The 21,553-nt window shown below is 49.8% G+C and overlaps 1 protein-coding gene across 8 annotated transcripts in view; it reads right to left on the bottom strand.

Annotated features, from left to right (window-relative positions):
- Positions 1-16: 16 nt before the first annotated feature.
- Positions 17-21,553, bottom strand: part of DOT1L (DOT1 like histone lysine methyltransferase) — a 58,619-nt gene continuing 37,082 nt past the window's right edge. For 2 of the 8 annotated variants that reach the window (XM_042893413.1, XM_042893418.1), the window contains 15 exons: positions 21,221-21,334; positions 20,226-20,317; positions 17,912-18,013; positions 17,334-17,471; positions 16,848-16,973; positions 15,612-16,090; positions 15,028-15,151; positions 14,089-14,235; positions 13,301-13,427; positions 11,409-12,022; positions 10,423-10,628; positions 10,088-10,152; positions 8,672-9,640; positions 7,019-7,631; positions 17-5,077 (listed from right to left, as the gene is read on the bottom strand). In XM_042893413.1, coding sequence (XP_042749347.1) covers positions 7,054-7,631; positions 8,672-9,640; positions 10,088-10,152; positions 10,423-10,628; positions 11,409-12,022; positions 13,301-13,427; positions 14,089-14,235; positions 15,028-15,151; positions 15,612-16,090; positions 16,848-16,973; positions 17,334-17,471; positions 17,912-18,013; positions 20,226-20,317; positions 21,221-21,334 — 3,881 coding nt within the window. In that variant the 3' untranslated portion in view covers positions 17-5,077; positions 7,019-7,053. Of the gene's footprint in view, positions 5,078-7,018; positions 8,582-8,671; positions 9,641-10,087; positions 10,153-10,422; positions 10,629-11,408; positions 12,023-13,300; positions 13,428-14,088; positions 14,236-15,027; positions 15,152-15,611; positions 16,091-16,847; positions 16,974-17,333; positions 17,472-17,911; positions 18,014-20,225; positions 20,318-21,220; positions 21,335-21,553 lie in introns of those variants that run through there. The other 6 variants (XR_006182696.1, XM_042893415.1, XM_042893414.1 and 3 more) reach the window with 6 other exon arrangements.

The following is a 21,553-nucleotide window of genomic DNA, read 5'->3' on the forward strand; positions in this document are numbered from 1 at the left end:
AAACGCCACGACAGAGCAGTGTATTAAAATACGTACACTTTAATATAAAGACAAAACTTCAAAGCATTTGTTTCCATTACAAATCAAGGGAGAGACACAAGAAATGAAGTGAGGGGAGGAAAAAAAAGAAACAACCAAAAACTAACAGTGCAGGGCATTAGAAAGGCAGGGGGGGGATATATATATTATACGTACATATATACACACCAGAATTTGCACTACTTCTATGGGATGGAAGGAATGATGGGACAACTTACCGGTGTAAAATAAAACGACAACAAAAAGATAAATTAGGGGGAAGTTTGAGTTTTAAATAATTGGGTTTAATCGGCTAAATTATATAAACTAATCCCTATTCCCTAGGAAACATCCCGTATCGCTGCTCTAAGAAAACGCGTGGTGGTTGTGGTTTTAAATCCATCGAAAATGGATCGTTAGTAGTAGTTACAAGGTTTGCTAATCAATTCCTGAGCAACAGCAACCTGGTGACCCGCTGCGTCCCGCCTGGCTCCAACGGAGGGTGAAAAGACCCAACGAGTTGGTTTTAATTGGAGGTCGATCGCTTAGAAGATCGCTAGGAGCCAGAAGCCACGCGGGATGGACCAACCCTTCCTCTTCCTCGTTAACCACAGCAGCGAGACCTCGCTAACGAGCCAACCGAGCCAGAAGCAAGCAACAGCTGTACCTTAAAACAACACCAAATCCCAAAGCTGGGAACTTTGGGGTCAGTGCTACGGAACCCGGAACTGCACCAAGGGGTTTTGTTTGTGAAGGGTGAAGATGGAAGAAAACCTCTGCACAAAGATGCAAACAGCAGATGACATTTCCAGTGTGTGCTTCCCGTTTTTGGCTTTGGGGTTAAACCCTGAAGTTCACAGTAATGTCACCTCTCTCACTGTGCCACGGTTTTTCTAAGGCGAAAGGATGAAGAAAATCCGGCACAGCATCACCCTACACACTGGGAATCCATCTGATGGTGGGAACCTGATATGGAGAAGTCAGAGCAAATAAAGGAAGAAAGAACAGCCCCAAAACCTCAACTATTCGTACGCCAACATCTGCACTTCCAAAAAACTTTTGTGGTTTCACCCCTCTGCTGCAGAGCTGCCTCATGAGGACATCGCCTCCTTTCCTGGCAACCCAGCAAACCCAGTTGGTTTGCTGTCCTCTGCACACTGACAGATACTTGTGGGAAGCTCCACCTCCTCCTCCTCCTCTTCTTCCTCTTCCTGGCTCAGGCAACACACGAAGAGCAGAACTTGGGGAACTTCCCATCAAGCTGGGGTAACTCCTTCAGAGAACAAATAACCCCGGATCTGTTTCCTGCAGGAAAAGCACCAATTCCAACACAAAAACCCATCCAGGCAGATGGCAGAACTGACACGGGGGACGCAGACCCGGAGAGGGGCAGCTCAGCAGCAGCAGGGCGGGTGTTGCAGGTGGGATGGGATGATCTTGGAGGTCTTTTCCAACCCTGGTGATTCTGTGATTGGAAACCCACCGCTGTGTGCAGCCATCGGGATTTATCAGTGCAGCCAAGTGGGGCCATCAGCTCGCGGCCCTCCTGGTCACCTCTTGCAGCGCAACAACCGTCCAGATCCCACCCCATCCTCAGCACTATGCAAACACCTTTCAGGAGGAAACTGCCCACCCAGACTCCACCCTGCAGCACCACTCCAGCCCAAAATGCTGGAGATGCAATGGAAGAGCCTATGGAGCTCCGCAGAGCTCACCTGGAAGTCACTCACTGAAGTTTGATTCAAACATAATTAGAAAGAAATCTCAACTCAAAGTGAGTGGCTGTAGCAACAGCTGGGTAATTTGAGGCTGAGGAAGGATAGAGACCAGGAAAAACTTCTTCAGCAAAAGATGGTCAGGCACTGGCATGGGTGGTCACTGTCCCCAGAGGCGTTGGGGAATGGTGATGTGGCACAGAGGGACTCAGTCGGTGAGCAGTATTGTGGGAGGTGGACAGCTGGACTGGATGATCTGAGAGGTCCTTTCCTAACTTCATGACTGAGTTTGGGAGCCTGATAGCTCCCGACCCTCTAAGCATTGCAGCAGAAACCGGTGGGAGACGGAGCTCAGACTGAAGAAGGACGAAGATGTTTCCTATCACCATGGTTGTCCACTGCACTGAAGGCAACAGCCCTGCACCCTGAAACAAGAGGCAGCTCGATCCTACAAACCCCCAGAAGGCAGAGCATGCACAGTCCGTTCTGAGGCTGACAATGTGCTGCACAGTGCTCAGGAAGGTCCTTTCATTCTGGCAATGTCCACTGCTGGATGGATTCCGACTTCCTGACTTGCCCCTCACTGGCAGCAGTGGTGTGGAGGAGAAGGAACATTTGTGACGGCCATCCAACGGCTGCACCCGGGCAGGAAGCAGTAACAGAGAAGGAATTCTTTTTTGGAACCGGCTGTACGGCTTTGGTTACTCGCAATTATCTCCAATTATTGAAAACAGGTTTCAGATCTCTGGCAGGCACTCATACATCGCAGTCGTGTGTGTCTCATTGCAGCCATATGGATCAGATCTGAACAGCTCCAGGAGCTGCTCCTCCAGTAGCCCTGGAGATAAATGGGTTGGACTCACTCCAGGTTATGGCCAAGCAGTAAAAGATGGGGATGTGGAGAAGATGATGCAAATCTCAAAGCAACCACAGCGACCACCTCTACCCGATGAAGTGATACTGGGACTTCAGCCCCCCATGCTCGGCTTCCCATCTCACACTGCTCAGTGGTTTCCATGGCACTCCCAGCAGCACGGCCCAGGGATGAAGACACTCACCATGCTGACACTTGGAGCTCAGCCACCCCATGGGCAGACATCTGCATGGTTTGGGATGAAGGTGGGGGAACAAAAGGCCTAGAACTCCGTCTTGGTCCGTTTTCCATAAACCATCTGCTAAAAGCAGAAGGACTATAAGGATAAAAATGGGAGAATGCAATTAAGGCTCCTGCCTCTCCAGCCATTGCTCATGCCCATCCCCACTCCCAGGCCCGGAGTGCAGTGCCAGGAAGGATGTAGGGCAGCTCTGCAGCTCACAGCGGCCCACGGCTGTGAATGAAGATGGGGCTGCCCAACTCCCAGCTGCAACACATCTGGGTTACACTGTCCTCCTGGATTCCAGGACATAAACTCAGTACAGCTCCTACTAGAAGCTACGGATGTTTCTCAGCCATCGCCCTCTGCGTGTTTTTGCCCTTCTCCAGGTTCTCCTCTCGCAGCTGTAACTCAGCTGCCTCATCTTCTCCCACACACAAAGCAGAAGCCAGTTCCCCAAAGTCCCTCCTTTCCAGGGCTACCAATCCCTTCCCTTCCCAATGAACGAGACAACGACATCACATTGACAGTTTCTGCACACAATGGCTGCCTATGGAAGACACACATCGGGACCAACAAATAACCACACACTGAGCTGAATCTCTAAGATTGCAGAGGATGAGGTACGAAGAAAAGGGGATGAGGTACGAAGAAAAAGCTCTACACGGAACCTGCAGAGGGTGGAAGCTGTCAGAGAACGGCTCCTCAAGGAGAGCACGCAAGGACAGAGCCATCTCACATACAGAGGCAGCTGAAAGCCATGGCACCCAGCCCAGCTTCTTGTGGCCCCATGGCACCCATTGAGTCTGAGCACCCATGCAGATGCCCCCAACACCTCCACGTGTTTCTCTTCCCGTCATTCTGCTGTTGCAATTCCCCTTCTTTGACTGTAGTTTCCTTGATTGGTGCTGGGTCCAGCCTGACCTACAGACTGGGCAACGTCTACATAACGGGTCGCCTTTCTCTCCTCGTTTTGTGCACTCGAATAAATAAGTTTTTACACGTTTACTGTGCACTGTACAGTCTAAAAATAAAGGAAATAAAGTATATGAAATTTATAAATTCTCATCACATCTCTATAAAATACAGCCGCTGCTCCGAGCGGCTCTTTCTGTACACAGAACACCGAGTCACAATACAACAAATGCACCAGTTCAATGCACCAGTTCCACCAGGGGCAGCACGGCGAGATGGCGGCGTTGTGAACTACCATTCAGATCCACTTCAAGCAAAGAAATACAAAAAGCAAAATGCACTTAGTAAGACGTCTAAGCCATTTCTGCATCAAGTATCAAAACTCTACCAACAAAATACAATTGACTCGGAACAAAAACGAGCTGCAAAAATCTACCTGCACCGGTACAGAAGCACTATGTTCAGTCTTCCCAATGTCATCTCGAGGGCCTGACCGATCCCAGTGATCGTGCACCCTGTTCCTATGCCAATGACATCCCAAAGTGACCAGACCAGCTACCGAAATTCACAGCCTGCAGACGGCCCGGTGCGGTGGGATGGGGCAGGACTTGGATCCCTCCTGCTCCACCAGGCTGCCCTGGGATCCAGCTGCCACCCCAGAGGGGAGCACGAGCTCTCATGTGTCCAAATGCAATTAAAACCCACCCGGTGGCTCGGTTCTCCCCGGAGCAAACCGCCAGATGAAAGAGCGCCGCAGCACACGTGGCTGTAAACCAAGTGGATTTGGGGATATGAACAGAGGAAGGTGAATAAATAAAAGCAGACCTGTCTGAGAACTGGATTTGGCATTGGTCAACCCTCTAAATTCAGCACCAAGGATCAAACTAGAGGCACAGTTCTGACGGATGAAATAGCACCGAGAAGAGGCTCTTTACATCTCTGCTGGTGTGCCAGTCCTCAGTTATTCAGAGAATTTAACCACAAGTTGTATTTATGACTCTAGGTGGAATAAAATAAGTCAAAATTATTTTCACGTTAAAAAAGATAAATACTTTACCTAAACTATCAACAATACAAACTGGAGCCTTAAGTATTTCTTTTGCTTTTTTTTTTTTTTCTTCCTTTTTTCTTTTTTTTTTTCTTTCCTTTAAACTCAGATTCACAGTAAATATTATTTTCTCTGTTGTTTAGGTCTTTCTAGGTTTGTGTTTTGTCCAGTAGTAAGAGCAGAACCCCTGCACAGGCCAGTGAGCACCTTTCAGTGGAAGCCGAGTGAAGTTGGTCCACGTTGTCCTTGCATAGGTCACATTGGGTTGAGGTAGAAATCCTAGTTACCTGCACAACAGGAGAGGAAGAGACTCATCTCAATGACAAAATCCACAGCGTGTCTGATGTGTCAATCATTTCTACATTGCTCCGAGACCGCGACCGGACCGAGATTTGGGACCTTCAGCCAGCAAGGGAGGAAGAGTTGACCCAAGAGCACTGATAGGAGGAGGCCGCTGAGAGTTGGACCGCACCGGGGGGAGGAGGAAGGTCTCTGCCTGCCCACATGGGGCTTCACCCTTTTCTAGCACACACTGATCTGCTCTGAAGTTGTTACTACCTTATGGAGGAGAAGTGAAGCGGATTATTTCAGCCCCTCAACTCTGGATTTCAGCAAGGGCTCTGAGCACACGGATTTATACTGAAGTTGGGGAAAACATTCCAGTATTTGACTTACATCATATGGAGCAGCAATGTGTGCCACAGAGCGCCTCCTGGGAGCATTGCTCTGCTCCTCAGAGCACCTCCGGACACCTGGCTGCCATTCAGTGGACTTCAGCCACGTGCCGGCCCTACTTTGGATGGCGTGGCACCCAATGGGATGGCAGCTGGTTCTGCAACACCCCAGTCCCAGTTAAGGCACCTCCTTCAGCAGACCTTCCCACCACTCCCCGGAGCCATTCGGGCACACAGAGCCCCAAACCTCCTCCTCCTCCTCCTCTTCCTCCCCCAGCTCTCTCCTACTCAGCCCGCCCCATCAGCACATCAGCATCACTGCGGCCACAGCACAGGGACATCAAACTCTTCCTCGGCTTCCCCGCTGGGCCAAGGTGGCACTTACCTGCCTCACCAATGCCTATGGGGACTACATTTGTGCCCACCGAGCAATTTGGTGGCGAAGGCGCTACACACAATGCACAGCCAAAAGAATCTCTCAGGGATGTTGTAATTGAGGCATATGTTTTATAAGCGGTAAAGAGAATTCAACCATCGATTTTTACGCAGCTTTGGGATCAGTGAACATCAACAACATCAACGACCTACAGGTAAAGCACGGAGCGAGCTCAGGGCCCTCACACTGCTGGAGCTCTGTGATCCCAAGCTGTTACATCACGATGCCACAGAGCATTTTTCATTACAACAGTGCTCAACTCCGTGCCGGTGCGCTTTATTCTAAAGGCATTTAAACAGTGCTTCAATAGAAATGCATACAGCCTGCACAGACCCTCCTCTCTCTTACAGCCCCAGCACAAAGCAGCCAACCCTGCACATTCCCTACAGTCTACCCAGGGAGCGAGCAATTGCCAAGTGAGCAATCGTATGGTTCTATAACAAAGCTCTGATGGAGACTGTCACTGTGTGCATATCAAGCTGCAGTGCTCAGCTTGGCTTCTTGGTTTCCTCTTCTCTGCTGCAAATTCTAACCCCCTTTTTGCTACCTGTGGCTGTTTCCCAGGGATGCAGAGGGTGTGCTGACTGCAGTGCACCAGCAGTGCGTTTGCACTCTGAAGCTGCAGCTTGGGACCTGGAGGGTTTGGAACTTTCTGGTTATTGAGCAGCTGTTGTTGGCTGAGGTTGGAAGCAGCATCACTCACCCCAGCGCCACGGGAACACGGACTTGTGGAAGGAGCAATGTCTGCATTAGGATCATAGGATGGCTTATGTTGAAGGGGATCTTAAAGATCATCCACTTCCACTTCCCTGCCCTGTGCTGGAGGGGAAACCACTGCCGATGATCGTATGAAAACCGTAACGTATAAAGATGCTCCTCCTGACTGCTGATCCCCACCTGGACGAAATCCCAACTCAATGGGACAGCAGAGTCAGCACTCCTTGTCGAGAAATCCTGACTCCCAGCCCAGGCAGCACGGAGCTCTGCGCCCTCTGCCTCCGCATTACCCCACATTTCAGAGGCTTCTGTCTCACAGCCCGCGCCCACCCCTCTCTGCAGAGGAAGAAGCATCACTCAGCATCTCGCACACCACTCCTGGGGTTCGTCTCTAGCCTTACCTTACAACATAAGAACCGTTAGCTAAGCAAGCTCTTTATCGTGGCTTAACCCCAGAAAGGTGCGAAGCGGAAGGAGGCTGCATGCCAAGCGTGACCCACATGGCGGGCGCGCCGGCGGCCGTGGGCTGCGCCATCGGGGGCACGGACTGTGCCAGCGCCGAGCGGGGCAGGGGGGGGTGGTGGACGGTAAAGGAGGGGCGGGAGGCTTTGTGCGGCAGGGAAGCGAGCTTGATAGACAGAGCGGCGTTAGAGTGGACAGAAGCGGCGGAGGAGGATGGCAGGAAAGCGTCGCCGGGTGGGATGGAGGGGCTGTGCAGGAGGTCGGGGTTAGAAGCAAGCAGAGGGGGAGGTGGGGGCAAGGAAACGTTAGGAGGGGGTGGAGGTGGATGGAAAACAGATTGCACTGGCGCTCTGTTGAGGTGCTGAGCGGCTCTATTCTCGCTAGATGTTACTAAATTAGAGGAGGGGGGTGGGAAGGATGAGGATGAGGTGCTGGCAACAGCCTGCAGGGGGTTTAAGCTTAGCACTGTGCTGCTAGAGACAGCACTGCTGCTGAAACTGGCTCCAAACTGATGAGGAGAGGAGGCAGAAGGCACCGCATGGTTAAAAATACCTGCAAACAGGAGAGAAAAACTCAGCTTCAACAGATGGGCTTTGTACAGTCTCAGGTGACAAGAGAAAACAAAACAAAACAAAAAAAAAAAGCAAAATTATAGTAGTTACGGCCCCATACAAAAATATGCAGCATGAGAAGGCAGCAAGCAATGAGAGGTAATGGTGCAGGCCAGGAGGTACAAGAGGTTCACTTACCTTTCCTACTGCCAACCTCTACGTGCCACCAGGACACGTGGTCAGACCCCAGAACTGTCAGTGCCGTACCACACAGGCAGGCTCTGAAGAGATTACGGGGTCTCTCAGAGCCGTGGATCTGAAGACTCAGACTGCTGCTCTTCCCTCCCCACCCCTCCTGCTCTCCCCCACTCACGGGGCAGCACAGGGGAGACCGCATTTCCAGCAAATCTACGTGCTGAGAGATGTGAGAGTTAGGATTTCCCGACACGGTGCCTGAATGGTTACGGATGGGTAAGACACACTGCCTGCCCTGGACAGGGAGCTGGGACAGACTGCGTGCTGCTCCTGCCAAGCAGAACCCCAGAAGCAGAAGGTGCATATGGCACTGCCCTTCCTGGCAAAAAGATGCTCTCAGTGTCTGTTCCAGAGCCAGAATGCTACACAATTCCCAACGCCACTCCCTCAGATGTTTTTGCTCTTCCTGGATCATACTCAGTGCTAATCCCAACCTCTACTCAAGCTGACAGAGCTCCTTTCACTTGGTGACACAACGGGTTAAACCTTTTACCTGCAGGTAGGCCTAGGCTGGTTCCAACACAGCAACATCTGAACAAACATACATTATGAAATCACAAAGTCGGGTGTATTCTTTCATTGAGGTGATACAACAAGTGGACAAAGCTCATGGGATTTCACTGTGGGGCAACGGGCTCATCTTAATTTCGGAGGGAGAGAAGAGACGTGTTATGTGGAATAGGTCTGCTTGACATCCTGCGGAAGTGAAAGGGTTTCAGCCCTGGAGAGGCAGCGTCAGACTTTCCTTTAGGCCCTGTCTTAGACCAGAGAAAGAGTTCTGCCTACCTCCAACTGTTCCACCTGTAACCCCAGGAGAGAAGTTCCCCATAGTGTGAGAATTAGTCAGTCTGGTTGCAGCTGACGACACGTGGACCAGACTGGCAGCAGCTGGCATGGAATTAAATAAGGACTGCAATACTGAGGAGTTTGTCACCGAGTTGAGGTTGGCTTGCAAGGCCATAGGGCCGAGGGGGAACTGCGATCCAGTGGTCAAAGTGTTGAGGAAGGGATGGTGCGTCTGCACAGACGATGCTGGGTTGCCTGCTGAAGAAACAGCAGTAGAAAGGCTTTTCCCATTCAGAAGGCCACCAGACGAAACAGCAGCAGAAATGAAAAGGTTATGGCCGTTTTTAAACTCCACGTCTCGGTCCCTTCCTTTGCCAACCTTTCCGTTATGCTGCAAAGAGTTTTTCTCCGAAGAACCCCCCGCACGAATGCTCATTTCACTCATGTCTTTGCTTTTGACTCCTGCCCGGCTCAGGTCTTCCCCCTTGGCGCCGCCGAGGCCTTCGAGCTGCCTCTTGTTCAAGAAAGGATTTGTTTCTGATATCCCCACGTCTTTGCTCCGCTGCGACTGGAAACCCAGCGAGCAGGCGGCAGCCGTCCCGTCCGAGGCCTTGTGTGGAAGAGAAGCACCATCGATAAAGCTGTGTAAACCAATGTCAGTCGACAGCCCGCCGTTGTAGGCGAACCCGTTGGTGGGGTTTGTGCTGGGGCTGAGCCCATCTGCCCCCGACGAGGGCATGGCCATGCCTTTCCTCGTGTGCGCCATCTTGGCGTCCATGGCGAGGCTGTCCTCGGAGGACGGCCTGAAGGCAAACAGCGAATTCTGGCTCAGAGACGACACAGACTGCAAGGGACTGTCCGTGGTTTTGGTCAGGTTGATGTCAGATATTGGTGAGAAAGTAGATTTCCATTTACTGCTGTTCATGTTCTCGTTGGGTTGTGCTTGTTTCCTCCCAGATAAGCTGCCACCTGGTTTGGAAGAAAGGTTTCTAAATACCAAAAGGCAGTTTGCACTGAACCTGCTCACTAAAAACGTAGGTTTTGCCTTCAACACCTGGATTTTATCCGCCTGTAATTCTATTCCTGATCCAAAAGCAGAATACCTGTGAAGTCACCTACGCATCCTTTAAATTTAGCTTCACATCTGGTAAGTTTCGAGAACGCTGATCTACTCTTGCTCTACAGATCCCTCCCCAAGTCCTAACATGGCACAACACAACTCATCGGATCTCTGGTGGCCTGTGACTAGAGAAAGAACTGACCCAAGATCTGTAATTATCAGCCACCTGTCTTAATTACGATAACACAAAGCCCTGGTGGGATGGCACTCTGCTCATCAGCCTTCTATTAACACCACCTTCAGCCACCCCACTCCCCAGCCCATCGTCCCAAGCAGTTTACATCCCTCACACTCACCATTTTCAACAGTCTTCTGTGGAGATTTGCTTTCCAGCGATATCGTTGCAATTTTCCTCTCGATCCTGGTGGGAAAATAAAAAGGTTACAGCACTCACCGCAGTCGTTTGCTTTCATATTTACCCTCAGAGCCTCACGTTCACATCCTAACACATCCTATGACTGAAGCACATAAAGCCAAGGCCTTACACGGGACAGGAAAACCATTTAGAAATATCCACTAAAAGCTCAGCAGAAGCTGTCACAGACTCTGTGCTCTTCGCCAAGGTCGATGCCTGCTCAGAGCACGTCACCACTGCTCCTTCACAAGGTCAGTGTCATTCATGCACGCTCACCTGGTGCTGTTGTGCTCATCTTCAGATCCCTGCTCGTCATCTGACGTGAGAGGGGAGTAATGAACGCCGTTGCTCTGAGTGAGGGGCTTTTCCTTTTTCAGTACCGGGGGCTGGTCGTTGTCCTGGTAAGGAACAGGAGAGTTCTTCAGGGAGTTTTCAGGAGAGGAAATGGCTGTTATTTCTAAAGGCTGGTTAATGTTATTGACCTGGGCAAGAAGGAAAGAAAGCAGTTACGGGTGAGAGCACCGCTTTAGAAACAAGGCGTCTTGTTTAGGATATGAATGCGCTCAGCTTTAGGACAGGCCAACTTGGCACTGCCACTGCTCTCCCCCAGCACCATGCAGTAAAGCCCAGGATGAAGGCTTTAAGACAACTTGGGAACATATCTTATTTTCATCATTTGATTTTATGTTTGAATGCAGAAATGAAGACATGGGAAAACGACATTTCTTCTCAAACTGCCACTGCAGGATCCCACGAGCACAACTTGTGGAGCTGGCTTATTAACGTGGGAACACCATATGCTTCTGGCACTCGTGAGCTGTTTAGTCAATCTTAGCTTAAACTACGTTCAAAATATTTAATCTACAGGATAAAAAAGAAAAAAGAGCAACTTCACTGTAAAAACAAGCTTTGCTGGAAGAGGCGAGATTGCTTGTTAGTTTTTAGTGCTGTGACAGGAAGAACTCTTTGGAGACATCCTCCAAAGGCATTCAGGGCCATGGAAGGGCCCTGGGCAGCCTGGTGGGGGCACCCAGCCCTTGGAGGGGGGTTGGAACGGGGTGAGAACCTCGCTGTGATATCTAAACCAAAGCAGCTCCCTAACTTTCAGCAGCTCCCCTGGCCTTCAGAGGGGCCGTTTCCAGGGAGGGTCGTCCCTCCAGTCCCAGCCAGTAGCCCCGTGATGGCCTCACGCCCAAGAAGAAAGCAGCGGAAGCTGACTTCTAACGCCAAGAAACCTCCCCAGCCCTCTCTGCAGCCCTTACCATGGAGTTGATGTTGAGCGGTGAACCCGATGGCTGCGTAAAGAGTCCAGACACAGCGGGCAAGGATTTGCGTTTGGGGGAGACCCCGGAGCCCCCGCTGAGGTTCCCAGTGGAGGATCTCTTCCGCCGGCCGCGCTTCTTCCCGTCCTGCGCGTGTGCTGGGCCGCAGTCCAGCCGAGCGCTCGCAGGCAGAGGGCTGTGCTTGGTGGAAGGGGATTGTTTTACATGTCCTGTATTAGGAGAGATTGTAAAGATGATTCTTCTCTTGGCCTCGTTCTCAGGATCTGAAAATGCTGCATCAGACTGAAGATCCCCCTTTGTTCCATCGGCAAACATCTTCTGAGCATCTGCATAGTGCAGTCCCCCTACCAGGCTCTGGGAGGTGCCATTTAACCTGGGGCTTGCTGAGTGCTGGTGAGCAGGGGAGCTTTGCCCAGAGTTCCTCGACTGCATCATTAGCAAAGGATGTTGTGGAGTGGAACTCCGAGACCCTACTGAGTTAAACAGACTCCCGGAGTCGTCCAGAGCTGCCTGATCAACACTATGGTTAAGATGGGCTGGGCTGTTTGTAAGATTTCCATTGACTGCCACGGAGCCAGAAGAGTAAGAAAAACCTGTTGAAAGGGAAAGTATACATCACTGCTTCTGCTGAGCGATAGGTCACAGTGCTAGATGTGTGGGATGGCTGGGGCTGGCTGGCCGTGCAGTTGGGATGCTGGCTCTGCACGCTCACAGTTCCACTCAGGCCGTAACAATTTGCTCTGCTCTCTCATCAGTGTTGTATGGGGATAGCCTGGAATGGAACCTCCAGTGAAAGGTTCTTGTACACTGTTACACCTCCTGAAGTTGGGGCTCCTGTTTCTCTGCTCCTTCCTATCATCGAGGAAATAAGAGGGCCAAACTGAGTTGGTTTCCTTCCTCGAAAATAAGGGACTCTGCCTATACAGCCCAAGTCCTGCTCAACACTAAACAAACAGCAGTGGCTTCCAAGTGATGGGATCTCACTGCAGCACAATGCCATCTGGGATAAGCCTGGGAAGGGGATGAGGTGTTTGTCATGGCATATCACAAATGGGTTCAGTGCTCTAGGAAGGCCTCGTCTCCGGGCTGCCTTCGTGGAAAGGGCAGAAGGGAATACAGTACTGTTTTACATCAGCTTTTGAATAATTCTTTGCTTGTGTAGAAAATTGCAGCCAAGCCCTTCTTTGCAGAACAGATGCTACAAACAACACAAGCCCCTCAAGATGAAAAACACAAAGAACAAATGCACTCTGATGAGGGATCAGCTGCAGGGCAGCTTCTGTATGCAAGAACCTACGTTTCTCAGTCCACAACATTTCCATATCCTGAACAGCTACAGGCCACAATTCCAACAGATGGGCGAGCTCAGAAGTGATGTCTGTACTTAAAGGCATCCCTACTCTTCCCCTTGTTTCCCAGATTCTGGTGCCTTTACAGATGCTCATGAGACATCACTGCAATTTCCTTAAAGGAATTAATTGTACTATTAAAAAATAAATAAAAAACCCTCCACCACCACCCTGCAAAAGAGAACTTTTCAGGTGACAGTTCATAGGATAGCTGTGGAATAGCTTGGATGGCTTGCAACTTGCAGAGATCAGAATCTCCTCATCCACAAAGAGAAATGTACAAAAACCCAACCACCGCAGCTCAGATAAAGACAGACTCCAAGGAAAACTCCACACTGAAACCTATCCAAGCTGTAGGCACTGTTCTGACAGGCTCAGAAGATGATAATCTGTGATCCTTTGGTCTGGTGACAAAGAGCACACCTCCCTAACGCTGATCAGCCTGGAGTGAGCTGCTCCCAAAACTCCAGCTGTGTGCCCACGTGCTGTGACAGAGCACCTCCGCGCCGCTGAGGCTGTTACCTGAGGTAGCCAAAGCCAGTGGCTTGTTTCCAGCAGCATTGCTTACACCATTATGAGAACTAGCACCAATCTGCTTTTCAAGTGTCGATGAGTCTCTGCTCTGATGAACTGGGCTAGGTGTGCTTCTCTGCAGGGCAGAAACAGGAGCGTTAGTGCAGGAAGGGTACTCAGAAGTCACCCGTTAAAACAAAATTCACATGCAGTAGGAGATTACCACGGAAAGCAGCTCTAATCCCTGGATACCCCAGATTTATCATGTTTTGAGAAGAACACAGGCCGTTACGGGACACAAAGACACGCTGCCATCTGCTGCAGTGTGGCGGCACCCAGCGTGAGCTCCACACCGTGCACACACAGGCTGATCCAGCCTCAAGTTGGGCTCAGCCCTCACAGCTGGGACGTCGCCCACAGACCACCCAGCAGAGGCAGGGACAGACCTGTGGCGCAGGCAGGAAGGTGTGGGGGCTACAAACAAATCAATTGACAAATGGGATTCCCAGCTCCCGGAGCCACAAACTGCACAAACTGAGCCTCAGAAGCTGCACTTTTCCACAAGGCAAACACTCAGCCCGTCAGCTCGAGGCACACACTTTGCTCTTCCTCCTGGCTCAAAGTACCACCGCTCCACAGACACAAGGAGCACGGATAAGAGCCAGGAGGATGAACCCCAGCAGCAGCACGAAGCACTCAGGATTAGCAGCCCGCTATGGATCCCAGCACACAGCACCCCATTTCTGCCCCCTGTGATGGCACTGAGGGATGGAAAGCACTCATAATGCCTTACTCACCACCTTCTCAACACGGCTAGGCAGGACTACGCTGGCCAGAGGGATGCTAACAGGGAGCTTATTGGGCTGCACTGTGCTGAGAGGAATACTGATGGGTAGGCTGGTGATAGTTTCTCCATTACTCACAGAGGTTCTCTCTCTCAAAACCTGCGAATGCAAATGATAAAGTCATGTTCTCAACTGCAAGCTGTTACTGAAGAGACATTCTGAGCTAATGGCAATGTGCTTGTTTAGATTTTGTTCTTTTTTCCCTCATTAAGAATTACATAATTAAGAGTGATAACTATATCACTATATATGCTCTGGAAAGCCACGCATACAACACCAATACAGTGGGACAGAAATACCCAACAGCACAGAGACATAAATTAAGGCTCCTGCTGCCCCTAAGCATAAGGGAAAGGCTGCCTTAGGCGAGCTCCTGCCCCAGTCACAGATTTGTCACAGCTCTGTGAAGAGCACTCAGCTGGCTGACTTCATAGCCTGACATCCTCTGAACACAGAAGATGGAGCAGTCAGAAACATTTCCATGGTAACCTCCTGTTGGAGGGCACCTGCTTGCTCTGAAATGAGCACCATGAGGATTCATGGCAGGACCAATTGCATGCTTGATTTTTATTTTCTTTTTTTAATACAAAAGGCAGTCTGGTTTTCAAGTTGAAGCAGACACTCAGCAGACCAATACAGCTCTACTGCATTACCAGCATATTTGGTATGCAAACCAGTGAGTCAAAGGTGAGCACATCTTACATGGGCACCGTATTCTCTTCCTCTAGCCAGTTCCTCTTACTTACTGCACCACGATTCCTGCATTCCGTGTCATTTTCCATGCCAAGCTGACCACAGACCAGAACGCGTCTGCTTCTCCCAGCCTGGAAACCTTCTCTTTGCTCTACCAGCTGTCAAGTCTCCATGCTCACACCAAAGCAGATCTCTTACCTTCTCGCCTGCAATCGGTAAGGCCGCTGGGGAAGAGGGCCGAGTTTCCTGAGGACTCAGCTTGATGCCATTGGAAATACCAGGGCTTGGATATGTAAGGCCGTTCTCTTTGACATGGTCAGCTCTGCAACAGAGGTTTGCCATCATCAGAATACGAAGCTAACAAATTCTGCTTTGCAAATACTCCTGCACCAAACCCAAGGCACCATAGCACCGTGTTATCCAAGCAGATGAACTGCTGGTTGTGCTGAGACAAAAACTTTAAGTGAACAGAACTCTACCTTTAAAAGTATTTTTCCACAATCCAAATAAACCACTGTTATTAAAAATAATCATTGAATGGTTTGGGTTGGAAGGGACCTCAAGGATCACAGAGCTCCAACCCCCCCATCACATGCAGGGCCACCAACCTCCACATTTCACACCAGGCTGCCCAGGGCCCCATCCAATCTGGCCTTGAACACCTCCAGGGATGGACGGAGCATCACAGCCTCTCTGGGCAGCTGTTCCAGCACCTCACCACTCATAGCAAAGAATGTAGTCAACTTAATGAAGCCCTTCCATCAAGAGATGATGGCTCTCACCTCTGCATCTCACCCGTTGTTGCTTTTCCATTGACTGCATGGTCTTGATTCAAGTGTCTCCTTAGTGCTATTTTAGCAGGGGAAAACCTGGTATAATCAGGTAAGGACAGGCTTGCCATCCTGTCTGCCTTCTGCCTGCTGTGGTTTGGGGTGCATGGAACTATTTCTTGGTCCAGATGAGAAGTCATGTACTGAGGGGTGTTCTGCTTGGAGGACGGCCTGCTGAAAGTGTTGTGAATCTCATAGGGAGTTGCGTGGACGTTCATGGACAGTTCAGGGCTCATGCCATTGACGTGGGGCATAGGAAACTTGGAGCACTCGAGCTCCAGCTGGAACCTGCCATGATCAGCCTCAGCATCACGGCTCAGATGGGTTTTATTCCGTAGCTGCACTGACAGTGACTCATCTGACGGTGTGTACGATTTCAGCTGCATCAGCTCCTGCTGCCTTTGGCTCTTCTCAAGTTCCACAATGCTGATCTTTAAGTAAAGAAGAGGACAATGATAAAAGACCACACATAATAACTCTAAGGCATCGCAGCTCTGCTTCAATGCACCTCACAGAACGAGTGACCCCATCTCTGGGAACGATGCAGAAGGGGTGACCCGTGCTTTGAGGAACAGATTTCAATGTGCTGCTCTGAGCCACAGCCGAGACGTGCAGGGAAGGGGAATGGCTCAGAAACTCTCACATTTCACATTTTGGAAGCAAATAAAACGTCTCTGATATAATAGAGAGAATACAGAATAACCCAGTAGTGTCAGTCTCTGAAGTCACAGAGTCACACTCGGTACAGACACGATTCCTGCACATGGATTAGCTTTAGAATTACACAAAGAAGTGAAATTCTTTCACATTTCGTTTCGCTGCAGCGACATTCTATGGGACCTCATTCCAGAAATGAGACTTCAGAAGACTTTATCTTGAAGCCACATACTATGCAGACAAGCAAGACCTTTCTTTTCACCAGGCCATGCTTTCAAATGACGTTTAATGATACATCATGATTCCTTCTTCCACAACATTACCAGACAATGAGGTCACAGCATCTACTTTCTTCAACAGTTGTCCACATCCTTGTTCTCCAAGCTCACCAAATCCCTCCTAACAACAGGGACTGATCTCCAGATAAAGCAGCCACCAAGCTTACTCCCTAACACCATATTCAGCCAAGCACTCTCATTGCCCAGGAGCTGCCCTGGGTTGGTGATGCTGGAGTTGTGTTTTGCTCTGTACCTGCAGTTCCAAACAGTGCTTTTGTTTCTCAGAAATCTGATTCTTCAGTGCCTGCTTCTCCTTCAGCAAGTTCTCCAGTGACAGCGTGGACCAATCTAGCTTCAGCTCTTCGCAGCGTGCCTTCAACTGCAGAGACATGAGATAAAAGGATCAGAGACAGCTCTCAGCATTTCACACTGCTACAAGGTGAAAGGCACTCACCTCTCAGTAGGGTAACAGCAAGAAGGTTCTTAACGGGCCAAAACTCCCCCCAGCTTAAGCCAAAGGGGCACAAAAGGGCCCTGTAGCATTTGTGTCATGTGGAAGGAGGTGAGCTGGGTCGTTCTCAAACCAGTTACCACTCACCAGACCCACGACCAGATCCCCCCCTGCCTACCTTAAAGTCTGAGTTACTGAGATGAAAACTATGAGCATATCAGCTCATGCTCTTTCCCCCTCGGATGAAAGAGAGCATCCCTGCTGCTCAGACACAAGCTCTGTACGCACCAGCTGCAGGCTCTGGTTCCTGAGTTCACTGTTATCCTTCTCCAGCTGTTTGGTCTGTTCTTTCAGCTGCTGATTGTGAGCAGAGATTTCCTTCTGTGCCTGAATCAGGTCGTTGTATGTCAGAGCCTTCACTCCCAACTAGGACACAGGAGGAGGGGGGAGAAGGGAAGAGATGGCTCAGTAAGGCCTTGACACACCAATTCCAGATAATGGCCCATTCAGAAGCGAGGCTGAGGAGACCTGCAGCTCCCAGGAGCCCCCCAGCACCCCTGAGGCACTTAATTATTATTAGAGGATGAGGAAAAGGGACAGAAGTGCATCATTTGGAGCTGCTATTCAGCTTTTAACCTGGAAATTGGCATTTCATTTCTTGCCAGTCCAGAGCACTGTTTTGTACAGAGCCTCTACACTTCCTCCTGCACTTCCAACCCAAACTTAATCAAAGAGTGAAGGAGATTCCATACGGTTTAGCAAAAAGGAGGCTGCTCTGAGACCTAGCGCTACTCTGGCCTCATTTTTCCCCAACCCATCTGCATGCAGATGACCACAGGCACACGCTGCCACCAGCCCACAGTCACCTCATCCAGCTTCTGCTGAAAAAGACGTTTGATTTCCTCTTTCTGTGCCTGGCAGTGGGTGAACAACTGCTGCGCCGTCCCCAGTAGCTGTGCATTCTTCTCCTGGAAGTGGGAAAAGACACAGCACACCTTTAGCACCAATGCAGCACGGTGCAGCTCAGTAAACTGTTCACATTTAGTCTGCACAGCAAACTGGGAGTGAATCTGAGACCCGTGAACAAACCCAGCTCTATGAGCTGCATTTGTCAGCTTTGCTGAATATAAGGAAGCTGGAAACAGCTTTGAAGTAGTTTCTTCCACTCAATGGTAAAACATAATCAGGACAGTCTTAATTCATTTTTACCCTCCTACTGCATTGTAAAGAAGTAGTAATAATCACATCCTACAGAGCAGAACTGGAACAGATTATCTGCAGGAAATCTGTTACTAAAAAGGGAACAGAATCCGAATCTCCAGAGCCCCAGCTCAGAGTTTTCCTACACAGTACTCAGCAAATGGAAACACGCTGTGGGGGAGGTGGGAGGAAAGCCAGGAATCAGGCAGAGCACTGGGAGCAGTGATGACAACACGATGCCTGCAGCCACCAGAGCCCTGTGCTGGCAGAGCACCTCCAGCCCATTGCATTCCTCAGCTCGATACTTGCTTGCTCATTTCATGGTCACACACACGTGGGCAGCAACGTGCAGGGATGGGGCTGCCTGAGGAGCCTCATTTTTCAGCTCCCCGTAGAAAGGGAGAAAAAAGTTCCCACTCTTCTCCGACTTCTGCTGTTGAAGCCAAACAGGAATTGTGCAGAAACTGAGCTGTGACTCCGGAGAAAGAGGAGGAGAAGGGCACAAAGTGTCCTGATCTTCCAAGCAGTCCATTCCAATCCAATGCATGCAAGAAAACACCGGGCCCAGCGGGCAGCTGAGTGGCTGCAGTGCTAACCTGACCTCCCCTGTACTGCTGGTATGGCTGCTCTGCTCAGCACCAGCTGTCTCCTTCAGCCTTGCCAGACAGCCAAGGAGCTGACAGCTCCATCTAAGGGTACTCGGTGAACCAGCAGCTCACACAGCTTGTTTATTTTCAAACTGTATTCACAAAGGGTTTCTCTTGCACTGTAAAAACCCTCGTGTTAGAGGGAGTTATTGAACAGCACACAGCAGTGCCTCGCCCTGAGTTCTGCTGCTGGGAAGTTTACCTAGCTGTGCTCTCAACACGGAGCTCTGAGTGCTTTAATGGAGTGCAGCAACCCCATTAAAAGCATCTTTTCAGCCTGAATATCCCATTTCCATGTCAAAGTACAAAGCAGCTGTCAGACACCAATGTGAGCCCATTACCTTCTCCCACTTCAGTTCTGTTTCCAGAGCACAGCACCATACCTGCACACCAACGCTTCTCATTCTGTTTTCTGGGCAAGGAGGTGAGTTAAATTTATGGTGACTTTTCTGACAAGTACAGAACAAGAAGGGAAATAGGCTGCTTCAGGAAAAAGCTGAAAAATAAACTGCAACAACCATAGGGAAAAATCCATCTCCAGGAAGAGCACAGCAGCGCCAACTCATCGCCAGCAGCAAATGGGGCAGCACAAGTTGGCCCTTCTCATTTGGAAGAAGAGTTCCCATGATGGAAGATCCCATAATCACCGGGACTGGCTCAGAAAGCACTTAAATTATTCATTGACTGAGGTGAAGCAATACAAGAAAGGCTGTTTCAGCAGTAAGTCTCCTCCCTCTGCTGGAGGAACAGCTCCACAGCACAGCAGAACGCAGCACTGGGCAGCAGCTCTCGGTCCATGTGCACAGTACCACGAATTTCAACTTTTCCCACCCATGTAATCTTTACATATTGGCATTATTAAGTGATCAGACAGAGCATCCTTTAGCTGGGAGACAGGTGCATTTATTTCTGACTGCAGGCTTCAGTTTGTCACACGTTTAATGAACCATTCTGATGCTCAAGCACTCAGGATTCGTTGAGGCTTTTACAGTGGGAAAAGAGTAAGATGTCAAAAACCAGAAGCTTCCTGCATGTGTGCACACAGCTCTGAATGTCACAAAAGAGGGAAAAACAGAGAACTGAGGCAAGCCTTCCCTGGCCACGTGCACTGCAAGCAATGCATCTTCCCAGTTTGCAGACAGGACATTCAAGCATGCAAAGACTGACGAAGCCAGCAATTAAATCCCCATGCATTCATCCTGATTAGCACTCTGGCTGAGTCTCTGCCATCAGCCTGTGCTGCACTGCTGTTCAGATGCACACAGCATTGTTTCCAGGTATCTGGTAGCCCAGCAATTTTGCTTAGAAGCATGATAAATACATATACACCCACCTTCTCCTGCTCCAGTAACTGTTGCAGACTTGCTTTATATTGAGGAGTTTTCATGTATGCCATGAACTGCATGTACTGGATCTTAAAAGAGTCTGCAAGGAAATAAGGAAATCATGTATTTTAAGCATAAGAAAGCTCCTGTTTTGGTCCATTTGCTTCCCTGCCCCCCAGGCCCTGCACTCGCTGGCTTTTTGTTTGGACTCCCAGTCAGACCAAGCCATTAGAGATCAATGTAAAGCATGCTGAAAACAGTCCCCTGAGTGCAAGCTGAACTCTGGGATCCATCAGCTGCTTTTCATAGGTAACCCAATGGAAATCATGTGAAGTGCACTCAATAGTGAAGCTCAGAGGAAGGCAGTGGGTGCTAATGGTGTGCTTGCATGTTGAAAGGGGAGTTTGCTTTTAATACACCGGCAGCAGAAACAACACAAGGCCAGCTATGAAAGCCCAAACCCTTTCTCCAAAGATTACTTGCAGTAATCCTCACCCTCCTTTTACTTCTATGATGCAACACACCTTCCTCAGCCCTCCTGGGACATTACATCACAGCAACCACACCATTGCAGCCATCCTGCTGCAATCACAGGCAACCTGAGCACGCAATGGGCACTGCAAAGACTTTGCATCAAGGTTTCCTCCAGAGAAGTGTCAAATTCAGACAGCACCTCATTTTTGTTTGACTTTGCAGTGCATTTTACAGGGAAAACAGAGCTGCTGTCATTTAAGAGAATGGCTTCATTTAAACTGAAGTCATTTCTGATGAGCTATTTGCACTGAAAGCTATTTTGGATTCCTGCTAAACCCCAATTTCTTCCCTTTTGTGCCAAGCTGAAACAAAATCAAAACCAAACACAGACCAAGACAGCAACTTCAGCAGCAAGATGACCCCCACTCTTCTTCCTCTTCTTCCACAGTGTCTGCCCATTAAAAGCACTCTATGTTTAGAAACCCCAAAGCAAAGGTCTCCTTCACAAACAGCGATGCCACAGCCTTACCTAGCAGCTTCTGTAGTGCAGGTGGGGTGGGTGTCACCAGCAGCTGGTTGGATGAATGCCGTTGCACTTTAGGAGGTAGTTGGTAATATGGACTATGAGGTGACTTGTATGCATCTGAAGGGAGAGACACGACAGCCATTCAGTTGGGAAGGGCACAGAAGTTTTACCATTCCAAAGCATTCACCTGCAGTGAGATTTGGTAACTGTGCTGAACAGACACACTACAACCAATTGCTTGGAAGGGCAACTGCAACGTGGCCTTAGAAGCAGCAGTGAGAACAGGGCAGCTCCAGCTCCTGGCCAAGCATCTCCAGGCTCACAGAGGCACACCTC

This window comes from Lagopus leucura, unplaced genomic scaffold, assembly GCF_019238085.1.
Source record: "Lagopus leucura isolate 7727_CA_CO unplaced genomic scaffold, USGS_WTPT01 145-8_obj-0_obj, whole genome shotgun sequence".
NCBI lineage: Eukaryota > Metazoa > Chordata > Aves > Galliformes > Phasianidae > Lagopus > Lagopus leucura.